The sequence below is a fragment of the Vombatus ursinus genome, unplaced genomic scaffold (assembly GCF_900497805.2).
Source record: "Vombatus ursinus unplaced genomic scaffold, bare-nosed wombat genome assembly UNPS02014830.1, whole genome shotgun sequence".
Classification (NCBI taxonomy): domain Eukaryota; kingdom Metazoa; phylum Chordata; class Mammalia; order Diprotodontia; family Vombatidae; genus Vombatus; species Vombatus ursinus.
In genome coordinates, this window is record NW_020954608.1 from 43,888,865 (window position 1) to 43,907,747 (window position 18,883).

Genomic DNA, 18,883 nt, shown 5'->3' on the forward strand with positions numbered 1-18,883 from the left:
CAGGAGCTTTGGCCTGGAGCTCTTCAAAAAGCTCATGGGATTTTACTCTGTGAATTTACTTCTCTAAGGCAAACAATCTCTCCACTTGGTGTCTGGCAGCAAGCTGCCTGTGCACACATATCTCTGAGTGTATCTACCTCTCTGGGAACCTGGGAATTTTGACATTGTATTTCAACGTGGTGTAAAGGAAAATGCTGCGAGGAAGATCATTGTCTGTGACCTCCTTGAGTGGGCTTCCTTTGTGGGACGTGCAGGGACTTCCAATAGAGGATTTGCTGTTCTTTGAAGTTGCCTGGGAAGTGACCAATAAAGGTTTGTAGTACTTTTTTTTTTAAACCACTTACTTTTTTGGAAACAGATTAGAAATGATCATAATAAGAATTAATTTATTAGTGGGCTGTCAATAAAATATTCCAAAGAACTGACATTTTGTAGCAAATTTAGTTATTTTGGTGGGTAATGAAAATTTAAGTAAGTGATTAAAATAAAGAGGGGAAGAATTGAGCATCTTGGGACTAATTTGGGAGCATGTACATTTCAAGTAGCTACAGAAGCCCAGTGATTATAAGCAGAAAATGGAAATACCTAAGGCTTTGGGGATGTATCTATGTGTTTACTCTCCCCCTCCCAGAGGATTTCTTAGCCAAAAGAATAACTGAATGGTTTTACAGAGAGATTGCATCTAATCAAATCAAATTAGAATCTTGATCACTCCATTATTATTAATTATTCATTTTCATTGTTAATTATCAATTTGTGAATTATTAAATATATTTCCTGATCATTTAAGATAAAAGCCTGTCGAAGTAGGAAGGGCCATGCATTTAAATTCAAAAGATGGGAATTCCAATACCAGCTTTACTCCTGTGTGACCTACCTTCGTAACCATGAACAAGTCATTTAGCCATTCAGGCCTCTGTTTTGTCTTCTTTAAAATGAGAGGATTGGACTTGATATTCTCTGAGGTTCATTTCAGCTCCAAATTCTATTATCCTAATTAAAGTGGCAGCTAAACTCTCTTTCACTATGGTCTACATAGGAAAATGTTGATACTTGCATTAATATGAAGAAACAATTGTTCTCTCATTGATCTGATTACATGAAGACCATTAAAAGAAAAAAAAAGCAAATTATGCTAACGGAGTGATCTACTAATAATTACTGATACCAGTTTCTTTTTGGATTCTTAGAAAATGGGATTCATAGTTTATAATGATTTTGTCTTATAGAGATATCATGAACAATTACTAAATTAGTGGCTTCCTTAAGAAATTTTATAAAAAGATAATGAGAAGATATTGACCACAATATTAACAACAAAATTTCAGTTCATTTCTTGATCATATTTTAAGAATGTACGGTTCAGGAGGACATATATCCTACAAAATTTTGGAGACTGTTCTATATCACTGATAGGTAAATGGCAATTAAAATCTAAATAATTTGAAGATTTCAACACGTTTGAAAATAACAATAAAGCACATGATTTCTATGGTCCCTTCCAGTTGTAAGTTCCATGATTTTATGATAAGATGGTAACAATTACCACCAGATATAAATTTAAGTCCTATAATCCTATAGTGCCTATTTAGAGTTTTCATCTTCAAACTGGCTTATAAATATTAATCTATCAAGATTCTCATCAGCATAAATTTATAAATTAGTAAGTTCTACCTATGGAAAGTATTGTGAAATCCTCTTAAGAGCACAAATTTTAATTCTCTAATTGATAGGGAGTTGGATGTATGGATGGCAGAGTAAAACTACAGATCTTTGCAAGTTTTGTAATATCCATTTAAATGCTAATTGCTCACATTTGAGAGGAAGTATGGCATGATGGATAGAAAGTCAACCTTGAAGTCAGGAAGATGATTCCTTTGACACATAAGAAAGTCACTTAAAATTATAGTGTCACAGGCAACTCTTTAAAACCATTTAGGTCACTAATGAGATGCTGATGATCATGGCATAGGATGTTTTCACAGGTCTGAGTGGGAAAAAAAAGATATTAACTTAGGTCTGTGTTATGCTTTCAGGATTCTAAAGTGCCTTCTTTGAAACCTCATGGTGCAAATAGTGCAAATAAATATTATTTTCTCAATTTTAAAGAGGAGTAAACTGAAGTTCAGGGACATTGAGTGACTTGATTAATGTCATACAAATAGTGAAAGACAGGAATTGGACCTAGGCCTCTCCCGAGCTCAAATCCCAACTTTTCTGGTTCTAACTGAGAGGTACTTCAACACTTTCCGTCCAAAGTTCGTGTTTTCACAGTCAATCTCTAGGGTACATCAATCCCAGGCCCATGAAGTGTGTGTATGTGTTGAGAGTGGAAAGGGAGGGGGATGTTGCTGGCATTGGGCAAGAGCTCAGGGAGGTGGGGAAAAAAGAGGTGGCTCTGCCAGCTGGAACCAAAAGAAGGATGTGATTTCATTTTTTTAATTTTTGCATCAGCAATCAGTCCATAAGTAACTCCCTCATCTTTCTCCCACACCCTGTCATTACCAAGGCTAAGTCAATTCTACCAACCATATCCTTCCATACAGATAGTATATTACTTTTTGGAGATATTAGTTCAGTTAATCAATTAAGAAATGATTTTTATGCATGTATTATGTGCCAGGCACTGTGCTAAGCACTGGGGATACAAAGAAAGGCAAAAGCACAATCCCTGCCCTCAGTGAGCTCACATGCTAATGGATGAAATGGCAAGGTTAACAACTATGTACTAACAAGATCTACCTTGCAGGCATGGTAGACAGTTAATTAAAAGACTCAGAGTCAGAATCAGGAAATGGAGTGTTTATGGGCTGGCAAAAATAAATGTAGCTAGATTCTTGAGTTTGTAGAATACAAGGAAAAAAAACTGGGAAGAAAAGAAGGGGTCAGGTTGTGCAGGGTTTTAAATGCCAACCAGAGCATTTTATTTTTGATCCTGGAGGCAATAGAGACCCCCTGGAATTTAACAGGGCTAGGATTAGGGTGATTTCCATTCCTAGGACAAATTTCTCAACCTAAGCTTTAATGGTCCTTTCCTAGTTACTGCTCTGACAAATTCCTTCCTTTATTATGTATATGTGATCAACAGCAAGCTTTTCAGGCTTTGAGTCACACTACAGATGATTCTGGGAAGTGAAAGGCATTTAGCCATTATGAAATCTTATTATTATTTACTAGTTGGGAAGATCAGGATCACCCCATTAACACATCATCTCTATTGGATGGATCCACTCATAGGATTCTATGTTTTGTTTTGGAGGTCAGCTGGAAAAAATGGCCCTATAGTTTGGGGAAATTGGTATTATGCTTATGGTGATTGTTTTCCATAACTCCAACTATTCCTTCCATCACATATAGCCATAGTAGAGGTGAGGGAGTCATGACTATAGCCCCTGAGAGTGTTTGTTGTAAGGGTAGTTTATCACACTTTCTTTTTTCAACCACCAAGAGATGCCTCTCCTTTCTAATAATTAGCCAGGTACGTGGGGGTATGTGTATGTGAGGAAGCCAATATAAAGTATTATTCTTATAGCAAACCAGACAAGGAATGAATCCTCATGATTACTAATGGGATTAGCTTAATAGAGATTTGTTTAATTGAATCCTAAATGATGAGTTCATTTGAATTAGAAAGAATGAAATAGTAACCTTAAAATTAATGAAACTATTATAAACTTTTTTTTAAACAGTTGGTGGCATCTATACTGTAATCCAGACCAAGGCAAAAACAACTGCAGATGAATGGGGAGAAAATTATTATCTGATTGGTCCATATTTTGAGCACAATATGAAGACCCAAGTGGAAGAGTGTGAGCCTCCAAACCCTGCAATTAAAAAAGCAGTGGATGCAATGAATTTGCATGGGTGTCAGGTACTGTGCTTCCCTTAGAAACTAAAAAAGAACAAAGAAAACATCCAGTTGATTTAGTATTATTTTGAGGTCAGTTGGGACACGAAGTCCCAACAACTAAAGCCCTGTTACCTTTTCAATATTAGATTAGTAAAAATAATTGAGTAAAAACAATTTTTAAGGAAGTGAGTAAAGTTACATTCCCTACTGTAGAAGGGGCAATAAACTAATCCCTGCCACCATGTAAGTTAGGTTAATTTTTCCCTAAAAGGTATTGAAACTATCCTTCAGATTTAACTGGCTTGGGAACTTAAGATCTCAGGCTGTTGATATCACTTCTGGTTGCTTAAGTACAAAACAACCACAAGGAGTTCTGAGTACTTGGCTGGTGAAAGACCATGGACAACTCAAGTTAGAGAGTTTAGCTTAGCTGAATCACCCTGAGATGGCCTTTGTGCCATCCTTGTTGCATATCTTTCTGCCACTCTGGCTAAGTAAATGTCCTTTAGTTAGCTGTTGAATGAATTGAGTATCTCATTTCATTCCAGTATCAGACGTGAACTGCCATAGAACTGGCCTGAGACAGGCCCAGCCAGAACACCTATGTAAGTCTACTTAATCATATTACTGAGCTACTTTTTTTCACCTCCCCACAATGAAATTGCAATAGATAGAAGACTGAACTAAGACTCAATTTCTGTATTATATCATTTGTAAAACTCCTACTAAACTTATGATGCAGAATAGTCCTTTGGGAAAAGCAGTATTGCTCATTTTAAAAAATATGATTTATATTAATTGTAGTCTGAAAGGTATTTTTCTTCACACTCTTCATTGATTTATGAGCATTTCATCGGAAGTGTCAGGAACAAAACATTTCCTGGGTACAAAGCATTCTAGGCAGCCTAGCTGAGGATCTAGGACAAATATTGCCATTTATATTCTTTTGTACAAAGAAGCAAATGTGAAATGCCAGTATAGGCAATGTGTTACAGAACTTCAGAGAAAGGAGAGACCACTGTGGCCTATGGGGGTAGAGGGCTGCCATGTGAAAGCTGGAGGAGGAATAAGGGAGAAAGGTTCTGAAAGACTCCAACAGAGGAGATGAGACAGGCAGAATCTGGGGGAAAAAAACCCAATAGGATTTAAATAAGTCAGAGGAGAAGTGAAGTCATTGCAGACAGGTCTAACTACATATGAGCAATATGTGCTTTGGAATGCTCAGAGGAAAATGAGCATTTATCTGATTTAATGCATGGATAGAACTTGGATAATATAGATGAATGGATAATTAGCACAGCTCATTAAGTTGTCTTTTTCAAATAAGTATTTCAATCAGATGTAAAAAACGATCACTACAGCTTTCTATTCAATTTAGAAAATAATTTTCTACTCAACAAAAGTTATATTCATTCACTAATCACAAGTTTTTCTTGTTTGCATAATGAACAGGTTCATTTTGGAAGATGGCTCATAGAAGGGAGCCCTTACGTGGTGCTGTTTGACATAGGATATTCTGCTTGGAATTTGGACAGATGGAAAGGAGACCTCTGGGAAGCATGCCATATAGGAATTCCTTACCATGACCGGGAAGCTAATGATATGCTTATATTTGGGTCATTAACTGCCTGGTTCTTAAAGGAGGTACTACTTCCAGATAGCAATATTCCAGGGCCATGATGACTCTGCTTTCATTTTCAGACACAGTAGATTAATGCACAAGAATGATTTCGCAAGAGGCACGTGGTATAAGAGGAAGCTGGCAGTAGAGGAAAGATTACTGGGTTTCCAGTCTCAGCTTCACCACTAACTCATGATACTACCTGGCCAAATAGTTCTCTCTCTATAGCTCTCATTTATAAAAAGAAGGGATTAAATTAAATGATGTCTAAATCCCTCACTTCACTAAAACACTATTCTTTTTAGGTTAAGCAAATTAAATGATTATGCAATTATTGGCTGACCTAAGACCTTTTCAAAGGAATCTGAGAAAGTGATTTTATCTAGTGTAAATACTAATTTCTGGAACGTGGCCAAAAATAGAAATACCATACCACTGTATCTCTGTTCTAATCTTTCTTCTGATTTTAGAAAACTACAGATATGCAAACCAAATTTGTATTTTAAATCCTTTTTAAGAACCCTACCAGCTCATTGGTATGGTTTTTTTTTTATCTTTAGGTCATTGTTTTACTGATATAAAAGTCAGCCTACACAGTCAAGAAGAAACAGATGTGTAAATCCGCTAGTCATCTATGTAAGTTATTAGAGAGGCAATAAGGATTAGTGAACTGAGAACTGACCTTGGAATCAGGAAGACCAGAGACCCACTTTAGTTACTACAAGGGTGAGCCTGGCCAAATCACTTGAACTTTCAGTGCCCCAAGCCAACTCTCCAACACACTAAGTTACAGATGAATTACCCATCTTCAACAGTGGAAAGAGCTACCACATCAAGGAGCATGACACCAATAAAATCACAGGTCTGGAAAAAAAAATACCAGCAACAAATATCAAATTATCAAAAGCAAGTCTATACATGTAATATTTACAATACTATTTTTAACTTTTGAAAATAGTATCAATAAGATATTTTTTAAAAATATTCGTGGTACTCAGTGATGATAATGATGATGATATAACATACTGAAATGATCTGAGTTATGTCTTCAAGTACAAAGCTTTAATGTCCTGTTCAATAATTTTGCTAATTTTTCATTTAAAACTGTGGTAACAAATGTTTAAAATTTCCGACTTAATGCTATGTAATATGTACTCAGCAATGACTCAGCAGCAGCAACAAAGAGGACACACTGAAGTGGGGAGACTTGAGGCAGGCAGACCAACCAGAAGGCCATTGCAACAATACATATGGGAGGTGATGGTGGCTTTTACCAGGGCATTGGCTGTGTAGTAGAGAGAAGGGGGAGTATATAAGGGATGTTATAGAGGCAGAAACAATAGGACTTTGCAATATATTGGATATGCGAAGTGAGTGAGAGTAAGGAGTTAAGGATGACACCAAAGTTTGTGAGTCTGGGAGAGTATGAGAATAATGGTGCTTACAGCTGTAATAAGGAATATGCAAAGAGGGAAGGACATGGGAAAAGAGGTCATGAGTTCAGTTTTGGACATATTGAGTTTAAGATGTCCACAGGACATCCAGTTTGAATGAATGAATGAAAAAATTTGGAATAGTTACTGTGTTAACTGGGATAATGGGAGTTGTGTTCAATTAGGAGGTGTAAAAAGATTGCCTTGCTGCAGGACCAGGTAAGATTATGAAACCTAAATGTGTAGTGTTCCCAGTTAGCATGGTTTTATGACTTTCTCCAGTTCCATTTAGCAATATACGAATAAGAATGAAGGCAACAGATGGTGAGAGCAATCCAAAGATGAAGCTTGGCAAAGCATGAGCAATGATAGGATAAAAGCAGAAGGGACTAAAGTGTAGAGGATAGAGCAGAATTGAACCGGTTCATTAAGGCAGTGGTTTCAAACTCAACTAGAAATGGGGTCCATTAAACTGCACATAGTGATTCCTGTAGGCACATGTTGACTTAGAAAATCACATATTGACATTATCTATGTTTGGTTGTATTTTTATTTATTTTGTTAAATATTTCCCAATCATCTTTTAATCTGGTTGAGGTCATACTTGTGGGCCACATATGGCCCATGGGTGGCATGTCTGACACCTCTGCATTAAGCGGTTGAGATAGTGAAGGGAAGAAACTGAAGCTTGATCATGAGATAGCCTACAAAAGAATTGAGACATTGTAGACCATTGTGAGGATGAAGAACTGGGTTATGGGTTACAAGGTAGAGAGAAAAAAAATGATAAAAGATTATAATTAGATAAAGGAATTTTATAGGTCATAAATACAGAAAGGTTGTTAGGGTCATAACCATCTCTGTGCATGAGGTGGAGTGGATAAGCACACTATACTGGTATTGTGAAATGAATAGACTGAGGAATTGGGACTTTAGGGTGTTTGAGGGTGAATCAATACATATGCTAAAGATCTGTAGCATGAAAGCAGGATTTGGAGTAGAGAGAAAGAATGTGAGGCAGGCAATGAACCCATTGAGGAAAGTGGGAGTGTATCCTGAGAATCAGTAGATAAGCTACCAGAATCTTGACTGGATCATAAATTTGAATTGGATGAACCTCAAAGGGGGAGAGGTTGCTGAGATGTAGTGATAGTAGTCAGCGTAAGTGTACTGACTGCAAGTGTAGTAACTATAAGCATCAGTGGGGAGCAAGAAGTTTTCTGACTCCCTCACCACAACCAGTGAGTCTGGGAATATGAGTGAAAGTGAAACTGGTATTGGAAAGGGTGAGAGCCAGGTGAGTCTGAGGCTGAGTTTTATCAATGGCTGATTTCCTCTGTAACGTTAAACAATCAATCAATTAATCAATCAATAAGCATGAATTAAGCACCTACTATGAGCAAGGCATTGTGCTAGGAGCTGAAGAATTTGAAAAAATCTTCAGGTAGAGCTCATCCCCCCTTGAAAATCATCAGTTAGTTTAATGAGTATGGAGAAAGCCTGACATGAAAGACTTAACACAGGAAAGTAACTCTGAATTTAATAACGGAGCTTTAGATAATCTTGTTACTGGTGAGTCAAGGTCACCTTGTGGTTTGAGGAACTAAAAAGGGCCTTTCCCTCTTTATTTCCTTTTCTGAAGTATAGATTTACTGCTACTCAATCATGTCAGAAGGGGAAGTGGAAAGAATGCTTAATTCAAGTTTTGGTTTAACTACTTATTTCTTCAGTGACCTGGAACTTAATCTCTATAGGTCTCCTTTTTCTGATCTGTAGAGATTTCTTATAGCCCTAAGTCTCTGATCATACATGCCATTGAGGTAAGCAGCTCCACCATCATAAGATTTATAAAATATTAGAGCTGAACGGAACCTTAAATCCTACTTTCTTACTTTACAAATGAGGAAACTGAAGGTCAAAAAAGGTTAAGGGAGTCACCCAAGTTAAAAAAGATAGCTAATTTTAGATTATTACTAGAACCCAGGACTTCTGGTTTCTAGGTCAAATGCTTTTTTCCATTTCATTATGATGTTCCTTCCAGTATGTATTCCCATCATCTTAACTTTGATCACTATGTGGGAAGACCAATATCTTAAAATACACCAACCAAATCGTCCCCAGTCTTTCCCAATACAGGTTAATATTCAACTAAATTCTCCATCCAGTCTCCAGGCTTCCTGAATTATGTTGGGTGTTTTGCAGTTATAACTCTTACTTCCATCTCCCTTCACATAAGAGACAAGTCAAAACTGAGAAGGAAGGATGCTCTTAGTTCCACTCTAAAAATGGAAGAAGGAGTGGAAATTGGTGAAACAGCCTGATCTAATGGAGTAAGAAGACCTAGATTTGTCACTAATTGTGTGATCTTCCTACTGCTACCATTACTAGTTAACATTTATATTGCTCACACTATGCTGAGAGCTTTACAATTATAATCTCATTTGATCTTCACAACAACCCTGGGAGTTAGATGCTATTATTATCCCCATTTCAGAGATGAGGAAACTGAGGCATACAGAGGTTACATGATTTGCCAGGGTCACAAACTTAGTAAGTGAGGCCAGATTTGAACTCAGCTCTTCCTGACTCCAGACCCAGCATTCTATCCACTACACCACCATGTAATCTCTCTGTTCTTCCATTTTATTATCTATAAAACAAAGAACAATGAATACCTATAAAGTTTTTGTGTGAACAAAATTGTATAAACCTGTAGATGTGAAAGTATTTGGAAATTCTAAGTGTTATTTTTTTCTTCCTATGTCAGGTAACTGACCACGTGGATGGTAAACATGTCATTGTTCAATTTCATGAATGGCAGGCAGGAACTGGACTAATTCTTTCTCGAGCCAGGAGACTTCCTATTGCCACAATATTTACGACTCACGCAACACTACTTGGAAGGTACCTCTGTGCTGCGAACACTGATTTCTACAACCACCTTGACAAGGTAAAATAATCCTCTCTTGTTCCCTCCTCCTTCTTCCCACCTCTTCCTCTTTCTTTTTGATTCTTTCTTCTTCTTTTTTTTTTTTTTGGTGACGCAATTGGAGTTAAGTGACTTGCCCAAGGTCACACAACTGGTGAGTGTTATGCGTCCGAGGCCGGATTTGAACTCAGGTCCTCCTGACTCCAGGACCAGTGTTCTATCTGCTGCACTACCTAGCTGTCCCCTTTCTTTTTGATTCTTAATGATGATCAGAATTATTGATTCTGATTTTTCAGAAGTCAGGCTGCAGAACTCAATCAGCGTTCATAACCGCACTCCTCATGGAAAATCAGACATTTAGTAAATGGCACGTGAAACAGGGCACAATTGTAATCTTTCAAAGAAAGCCTCATTTGGGGCCATACAACGTAAATCATATGAAGTATTTAGAAGGTTTGTGGGGGAATAATGGATCCCATGTTATGGGGTAACCTTAGAATTTCCCACTTTTTGTAATGCAATGGTCATGATGACAGGTATCATTATCCCATCAGTGGAAATAATGATACAGAATGCTCTCAGCTTCTCACTTTTATTGACAATGATATTATATATAATATAGATATAATACATTATATATATATTTATGATATATAATACTATAATGCAGTGATGGGGGCAGCTAAGTGGCACATTAGATAGAGTGCTGGGCCTGGAGTCAGGAAAACTCCTCTTGCTAAGTTAAAATCTGACCTTAGACATTTACTAGCTGTGTGACCCTGGGTGAGTTACTTAACCCTGTTTGCCTCAGTTTCCTCATCTGTACAAATAAGCTGGAGGAAAAAAAGCAAACCACTCTAGTATCCCCAAATGATTTGGGGATATAGCATACACAATAACTGGCAGAAGTTGGGAGGCTTCTCTCTTCCTTCAGTCCTGATGATACTACCTTTATCCACACCCTAGGCATCAAAAAGATTCTAGGAATCTTCCCCTCAGTATATGCCCTGTCTCAAGTAGCTGGGACTTCATAGGATGGGGTATTTACATAGTATTTACTGTTTCCTTTTAGTTCTTTTGGGGGTAAATATGGTATGTAGGTAATGGAAGGGAGGAAATGCTGAAACCTGGGCCGTAATTCAAGGTGGGCGAACCATATATGCTTCAGTGGCCATACCTTTATGTGTACTCACTTTAGAAAATGAACCCAACACCATTTTCCATTGTAATTCCATTTGGCATCCTTCCATTTTACTCGACCAGTTGGATTGTTTGTATCCTGCATATTTATTTAGTTCTTCAGAATAACTATGTGGTTCTAATATCAAATCTTCTAATAACTAAACTGGGTAAATTATCTCTTCTCTCTGATGCATAGATATTCTCACCTGTCAAATAAGGAAGTTGTAATAGATGAACTCCAAGGTCCCTTCCAGCTCTAATAGTCTATGATTCTGTGAAATAGAACACAGGTGTGTTTTGAGGTTAGGTGAATGGGGACATGTTCTGATGATGAGAATGGAAAGTGGTATTTTCATTTCAAAGATATTCATACAGGATAGTTCATACCAACAAAACCTAGCTTTCATAAAGCAATTAGTAACAGCTTCCCTGGATAAAAAAGGTCAATATGACCCAAAGGCCAGATGATAAACATAAGGAATTCATTTAAAATATGCTCATTAAGGAATTTGATAGGCAGCAAGGTCTTCAGAGAATTTTCTAGTTGCTTCTTGGAAGGTGATTACTGACTCAAACCAGTGATCCGTGACAAGCCTAGTGGACATATCTGACTTTTGTGTGAGACAAGATATCTGAAGGGCATGGGACATTTTTTCTTTTAAAATCAGCCATAGTAAGGTAAATAATAACAATAAATACTAATTCAAAGTATATCTTGGACCTACTTAATTGCTTCCCCTTTAGAAACACTTTTCTCAATGTAGATGCAATAGAAGACATTCATATTATAATTTTATTCTTTTGGGAAAAGAAAATAAACTTATTTATTTCATATTACTTATTGTATATTACTATTATTATTTGTCATAGAATAAAAATAGTACAATGCAAAAGATAAGAATTCCTAAATGGGCTTAAATTCTATTTTAGGTGACACAGAAGAACATCAAGTGATATATATGGAAATTTAAAAAAAACATTAGTGGTGCTGAATGGTTTATAAGTTGGTTTCCCTTTGTAGGAATCTGAACCAGCCCCAACACACCAGTTAAGTTGATTAGGAAGGCAAATTAAGGTTATGATCAAATTCAACTTTTACATGGGTAGAAGGAGTGAATTTTAGGTTATGTAAGAGGTAATAGAAACTGATTAAAATTTTTTATTTGCCTCTTCCTGGGAACATTGACATCAACTCACAAGTTTCATAAAAGTCTATCATCTAAGGAAGCATTGTCAGTTTGTGACACACTTATGAATTTTTTTCCTCAAATTTTTAAGGTTTTTATTTAAAGTTTTGAGTTCCAAATTCTATCCCTCCTTCTTTACCTCCCTTTCTCCTTCCTTGAGACAGTAAGCAATCAGATATAGGTTATCCATGTGCAATTATGTGAAACATTTTCATATTAGTCATTTTGTACAAAAAGACGAATAAGAAAATGAAAGTGAAAAAATAGCATGATTCAGTCTGTATTCAATTAATATTAGTTCTTTCTCCAGAGGAGGATAGTATGCTTCATCATTAGTCCTTTGGGATTGTCTTGGATGTTTGGATTGCTGAGAATAGCTAAGTCTTAGCTGCTAAGTCAACCACAGTTCTTCATCAAACAATATTGTTGTTACCTTGTACAATGAGCTCCTGGTTCTTTTCACTTCACTATGCATCAGTATATCTAAGTCTTTCTAGATTTTTCTGAAATCATCCTGCTTGCAATTTTTTACAGCACAATAATATTCCATTACAATCATATACCACAGCCTGTTTAGCCATTCCCCAGTTGATGGCATCACTTTGATTTTCAGTTCTTAGACACCACAAAAAGAGCTGCTATAAATATTTTTGTACAAATAGGTCCTTTCCTCTTTTTTATGTCTTTGGGATGTAGACCTAGCAGTGGTATTGCTGGATCAAAGGGTATGCACAGTTTTATAGCCCTTTGGGCATAGTTCCAAATTGGTCTCCAGAATGGATGGATCAGGGGGCAGCTAGGCGGCACAGCGGATAGAGCACTGGCCTTGGATTCAGGAGGACCTGAGTTCAAATCCAGCCTCAGACCAAACACTTGACACTTACTAGCTGTGTGACCCTGGGCAAGTCACTTAACCTCATTGCCTAACCAAAAACAAAAAACAAAAACAAAAACAAAAAAACAGAATGGATGCATCAGTTCACAGCTCCACCAAGGAGGCAGTGCCCCAGTTTTCCTATATCCTCTCCAACATCCAACAGTTTCCTTTTTTGTCATATTAGTCACTCTGATATGTGTGAGGTAGTACCTCAGAGTTGTTTAAATTCGCATTTCTCTGATCAGTAGTGATTTAGAGCATTTTTTAATATGATAACTTTGATTCATTTGCCCAAAAACTGCCTGTTCATATTCTTTGACTATTTATTGATTAGGAAATGACTTGTATTTTTTATAAATTTGACTCAATTCTCTATATATTTAAGAAAGGAAGCTTTTATCTGAGATATTTCACTTACTATTTGTCATAGAATAAAAATAGTACAATGCAAATTGTGAATTTGCTAAGTGAAAAGTGAATTTGCTAAGACAAAGGAAGGGCATTTCTTTCACCTTTACCCCCCATCAATCTATTCATCTGTCCATCCAACCTCTCAACCATGATGACATAGGAATATTTCTACAACAAAAAGCATCCTGACATTTCCTTTTGCTTTTGTAGTCTATTGTCTTGAATGTACATGGGGTAAATGAATCCCCAGTTTAAAAGGTGGGGGTGGTGCTGTTTCAGAGTGAGGAGAAGTAGAAGCATCCTTAAACAAGAGTGCTCTTGATTCTAGATTCCAACTTCCAATCAAGCCTCATGATACTTATGCCCAAATAGAGGACCACACCTTGGGCAGCCACTTGGTGCAGTAAATAGAGCAACAGGCTTGGAGCTGAGAAGATCTGAGTTCAAATCCGGCCTCAGTCACTTGCTAGATATATGAACTGGAGCAAGTCACTTAACCCCTATTTGCCTCAGTTCCTCATCTGTAAAATGGGGACACACTGGAGAAGGAAAATGGCAAACCACTCCAGTATCTTTGCCAAGATAACTCCAAAGTCCACGGGCTCATGTAAGAGTTGTTCGTAACTGAACAACAACGGGACCACACCTTTCTTTAGTCAGTCAAGAAGTATTTATTAAGCATCTATTATGTGCATGAGTTCATGTAAGTCTTTCCAGGCACTGTATTAAGCACTATGAGGATACAAAGAAAAGCAAAAAAGCAATCTCTTTACTCGAGAAGCTTATAATCTAATGGGGAAAGACAATATATAAAAAGAAGCTGAAAAGTAAGGGTGGAGGGAGAAAAGGTACAATTCTTCTTCAAAGGTAGTTCTGCTAGTCTATGACTTCTACACAGTGACATAGATTTGCAGAATTGGAAAGGACCTCATAGGCCATGTAGCCCACCCCAAACCTGAGCATGTATTCCCTCTACAATGTCCTAAATAAGTGGTCATGCAACTTTTGTCTGAAGAATGCAAGTAAAGAGGAAACCACTAGAGATGGCTCTCTACAATTCTCTTTGTCTCTAGTTGTTGGAAAATTTTTCTTGACATCAAAACTAAAGCTGCCCTTTGGCAATTTAGGATCGTAGATTAAAGCAGAAAAGGATCTAAGAAGTCATTTAATCCATCCCAGCCCCATACTCATTTTACAGATCAGGAAACTGGGTCCAGAGAAGTTAAATGACTTACCTAGGGTCACACAACTTTTAAGACCCCAACTCCCTTGTTAAATCATGGTATGTAACTGTTCCATGGAATGTAAGCCTCAGTACAAGAGCAATAACTCACATAAACTTTATGGTTTTCTCACATCAATCCTGTGACATAGGCAGTATAACTCTTATTGTCACCATTTTGCAGATTTGGAAAGTGAACTTCAGAAAGTGTAAGTGACTTGCCTAAGGTTATACAACTAGTAAATCCCCAGATACCTTGTTAAATCATGGTGCTTAACTGCTAGCCTCTGTCAACGCAACTTTCTTTTATAGGCCAGGGTGCAGCAATGGCCTCTGATGTTGGCCAGGCCTTTGCTTTTCTATTTACCCAGCTTCTCCGTTCTAACATCTATCAGTTCAATCACCTACTCAGCATCAGTTTCTAAATATGACCTTGCCTTGCTGAGCTGCTCTTGGGAGAAGTCCCTGCTTTCTTTTCTATATTAAGCCCAGATCAGCCCAGCCCCTGAAATGTTCTCACTTTATCATCAGCTCAAATTTTCTGATACCTACTTTATCCTCACCTGACCAAGTGCTTGCTCAAAACCAGCTCCAGTTAGCCACCCTCAACACAGAACTCAGTGTAGTAGAGCTTAAAGTGACCTGAGATACCATGTATTCCAACTCACTTGTTTCAAAGATGGAGAAAGAAAGTGAGGCTCTGAAAGAAGTGAATTGCATTGGATCAAAACTGATCATTGGCAGAGCCGGAAACTGGAATTCAACTCTTCCCAGTCCCAACACAGTGACTTCTAGGGCTCTTTTTGTTACACCACATTCCTTCTCGATAATTGATTTGCTTGTGGTTCATCCTGTTCTGATTCTTTGTGACCCTTTTGGGGGGATTTTCTTGGCAAAGATACTGGAGTGGTTTGCCATTTCCTTCTCCAGGTGGCTTTGCAGATGAAGAATTTGAGACAAATAGGGCTAAGTGACTTGCGCAGGGACACACAGCTAGTAGGTGTCTGAGGTCACATTTGAACTCAGATCTTCCTGACTCCAGGCCCAGACTGAGACACCTAGCTGTCTCCTAAACAATTGAGTAAGGTCTATCAACCTCATTCTCACTTAACCATTCACAACTGCAGGCCTAACCTGGCTCACACATGCTAGCACAGAAAGAGCTTCAGAGAATACAATGGCTCATCTTGCTTTATCCAAAACCAAGATCTCCTTTCTGTTCTTAAGATCAGTCCCTTTCTACAACTCCACAGAATGTAAAAATGCAACCACCAGGCATCCTGCCTCTCTGTTTCTGCTCAGGAAGAAGTAACCTCCCTAACTCTTGGAGGGCTTTTATGCAAAAGTTTACACACCAGTTACTTAGCTTACAATATTTATTAAGGTCAGAAGCAGGAGCAGTAAGGTTTTTGTGCGAGAGCAGTTAGATACATGGGTATTTTATATACTTTGGATTCATACCACATCAAGTGTGAGACCAACCCAAAGCCCTACAAAAGGAAACCAAACTGTGAATCCTTTGACACCACTAATTTTTTTCAAAATGTCCATAGATTTTACTTCTTCATAGATGCTCTTCTAGAGGTCATCTAAAATAAACCTTAAACCCATGAGAGTATACCCATTATTGCATAATAAACAATGATAATATGAAATAAATACCCATCACATATAGGGATACATTTTTTAAAAGAATAAAATGATAATTCTAATGGCATTTATTGCATCTACACTGAGAAATACTTCAGATCATATTAACATATTTTAATAAAGACTTATTTTTCCCTTCTAAATTTTTAAACAAAAGTTTCTGATTGTCTTTCAAAGTTGTGGCTATGATTAATAGAAAAAAAATTACGGCCTCCCAAATAATGAGCTATGTACAAAATTCATTTTTTGAACCAGAAAAATATGTCTGTCAAGAGTAAACTTAAAAGAATTTGAACTGCAGTAAACTTGAACTCCAAAAGGTTTGCATTCAATAAGAGGTAAACAATCCATGAAGCAAAATGATTATCTTATATATTTTTACAGCTAAAACAGAACCTTGATATCATTTTGCCCAAGTAGCTCTCTTTATAGATGCATAAACCCATGAAGTTCAATATGATTCAGAATTTATAAATTATAACTGCAGGGAGCTAGGTGGATCAGTGGATGGTGAGCTGAGCCTGGAGTCAAGGAGGACCTGAGTTCAAATCTGGTCTCAGACACTTCCTAGGTGTGTGACCCTAGGCAAGTCACTTAACCTCTTTTTGCTTCAGTCCACTGGAGAAAGAAATGACAGACCACTCCAGTATCTTTTCCAGAAAACCCCATGAACAGTATTGACATGCTGTGGTCCACAGGTTCACAGAGAGTCAGATACAACTCAACAATAAACAATTTCAATTTAAATTATTAATAAATTAAAAAAATAAATTAGTAAAATTTGTTAATAAAAATCTAAAGTCTAAGGGGGCAGAATATCTCAAATAGTAACTATATTTTGAATTTGTTATTCCCTCCTAGAAATGTAAAATAATATATGTACATAGAATCTAAGATTATCTATCACTGTTATAAAGGTGTAAAAATACTCATGGATAAGAGTAACCCAGAGCAGAGTAAGGAAGAAAAAGGGTAAAACTGGCATGGCCTATGTTGATGGGTACCACCATGAATATATATGTGTATATATATATATATGTATATATATATGAATATATGTATATGTGTGCGTATATTTGAATATATGTGTATATATGGATATGTGTGTATGTATATATGTATGCATGTATATATATGTATATGTCTATATAAAAATGGGTATGTAATTCATAGCCTCATGCCCTAGGTTTTGAAAATTTAAGTGACATTTCCTCTACTTGCCCCCTCCATAAAAATTTGGGGGATTACAAAATTGAAATGAGAGATTAGGCCCAATCTGCCCATTAAAGCCCAAGTACACACCAGAAATGACAGTTCTTTATTACAGATGAGACAAAAACTCTCTCTCTCTCTCATATTCTCCAAAAATGTCACTGAGTTCCAGATCAAGCTGAAGGTGTATAGAACAGCTGCAGTGTAAGATGTTACTTTAAATTATAATTTTATAATACCCAAATAGTGATTTTACATTTTGCAAAGTACTTTCACATATATTATATCCTTTGGTCCTCACAGGTAGGTAGAGCAGGGGACACTATCCTCTCTTTAAAGATGGGCTCTTAGTGCCTGCCAGGCCATGGGACCTTCAGCAAGGAACTTGACTTTCCTCATCCTTTATTCCTTATCCATAAAACTAGGGGATTTCTTACAGTTGTAACAGCCTGGGAACTTATAGCATTACCAGGCAAAGCATAAAAATGACAAAATCATAAAAGGAATCTCAATAGAGTGATAAGAAGGCAGTGGCAGAGTTCAATAGCATTCACCATGACATACGAACTTTTTATATTGTTTCTACCTAAAAGAACTGCCACTCAAATAAAAGTATAATGGTTAATTTTTATAGCCTCTTAAGGTTACCAGGGAGTTGGGAAATAGCAGTAGTATCTAACAACTCATTTCTATGTGAGTAGCTAATAGTAAAATGTTTTACAATTAATTTAATGAAGCATAAAGTGATCATGCTGACCGTAAACTTAGGAAAATCATCTTACTTCTATGAAATAAGATTAATGATTATTTCTTATGCCAAGTTGAATTTTATCCTCCAGTGTTTATGGGCAATATCCTCAGACATTATGAGAGTTTTGAGTCTTAAAAGAAAGAAAAAGTCCAATTTCTTTTTTTAGGTGAGGGAAATGAATGTGCTAGGCAGCTATAGAGTATTAGTATTATATGTCAGTTTTTTTGTTAGTTAAAATAGGAAGTAAAGAAATAATTTTTGTAGTTCTTAACTTTTTGGTTTTTTATTACAACCTCTCCCTTGCCAGCCTAGTAAAGCTTAAGAAACTCTTGTCAGAATTGTTTTTAAATCATAAGATAAAATATATAGAATTACAAAAGAAACCAATTATTTGAAATACAGTTATCAAAGTATATTTTTAAACATAGGTTTAGAAGCCTCAGGTTAAAAACCCCTGGTTTTGTTGAACCTTCAAGAATTGCAAATTTGATCTCATTTTAATAAGTGAGGTTCCTTTTTCTATATTTGATTAAGTCTGTTTCAATGATTTGTATTATG

The 18,883-nt window shown here is 36.7% G+C and overlaps 1 protein-coding gene across 1 annotated transcript in view; it reads left to right on the forward strand.

The window, feature by feature from the left end:
* The window catches only part of GYS2 (glycogen synthase 2), a 59,220-nt gene continuing 40,337 nt past the window's right edge, over positions 1–18,883 (forward strand). Inside the window, exons 1-4 of the mRNA XM_027838758.1 lie at positions 1–312; positions 3,690–3,871; positions 5,303–5,494; positions 9,672–9,854. Coding sequence (XP_027694559.1) covers positions 192–312; positions 3,690–3,871; positions 5,303–5,494; positions 9,672–9,854 — 678 coding nt within the window. The 5' untranslated portion in view covers positions 1–191. The remainder of the gene's footprint in view (positions 313–3,689; positions 3,872–5,302; positions 5,495–9,671; positions 9,855–18,883) is intronic.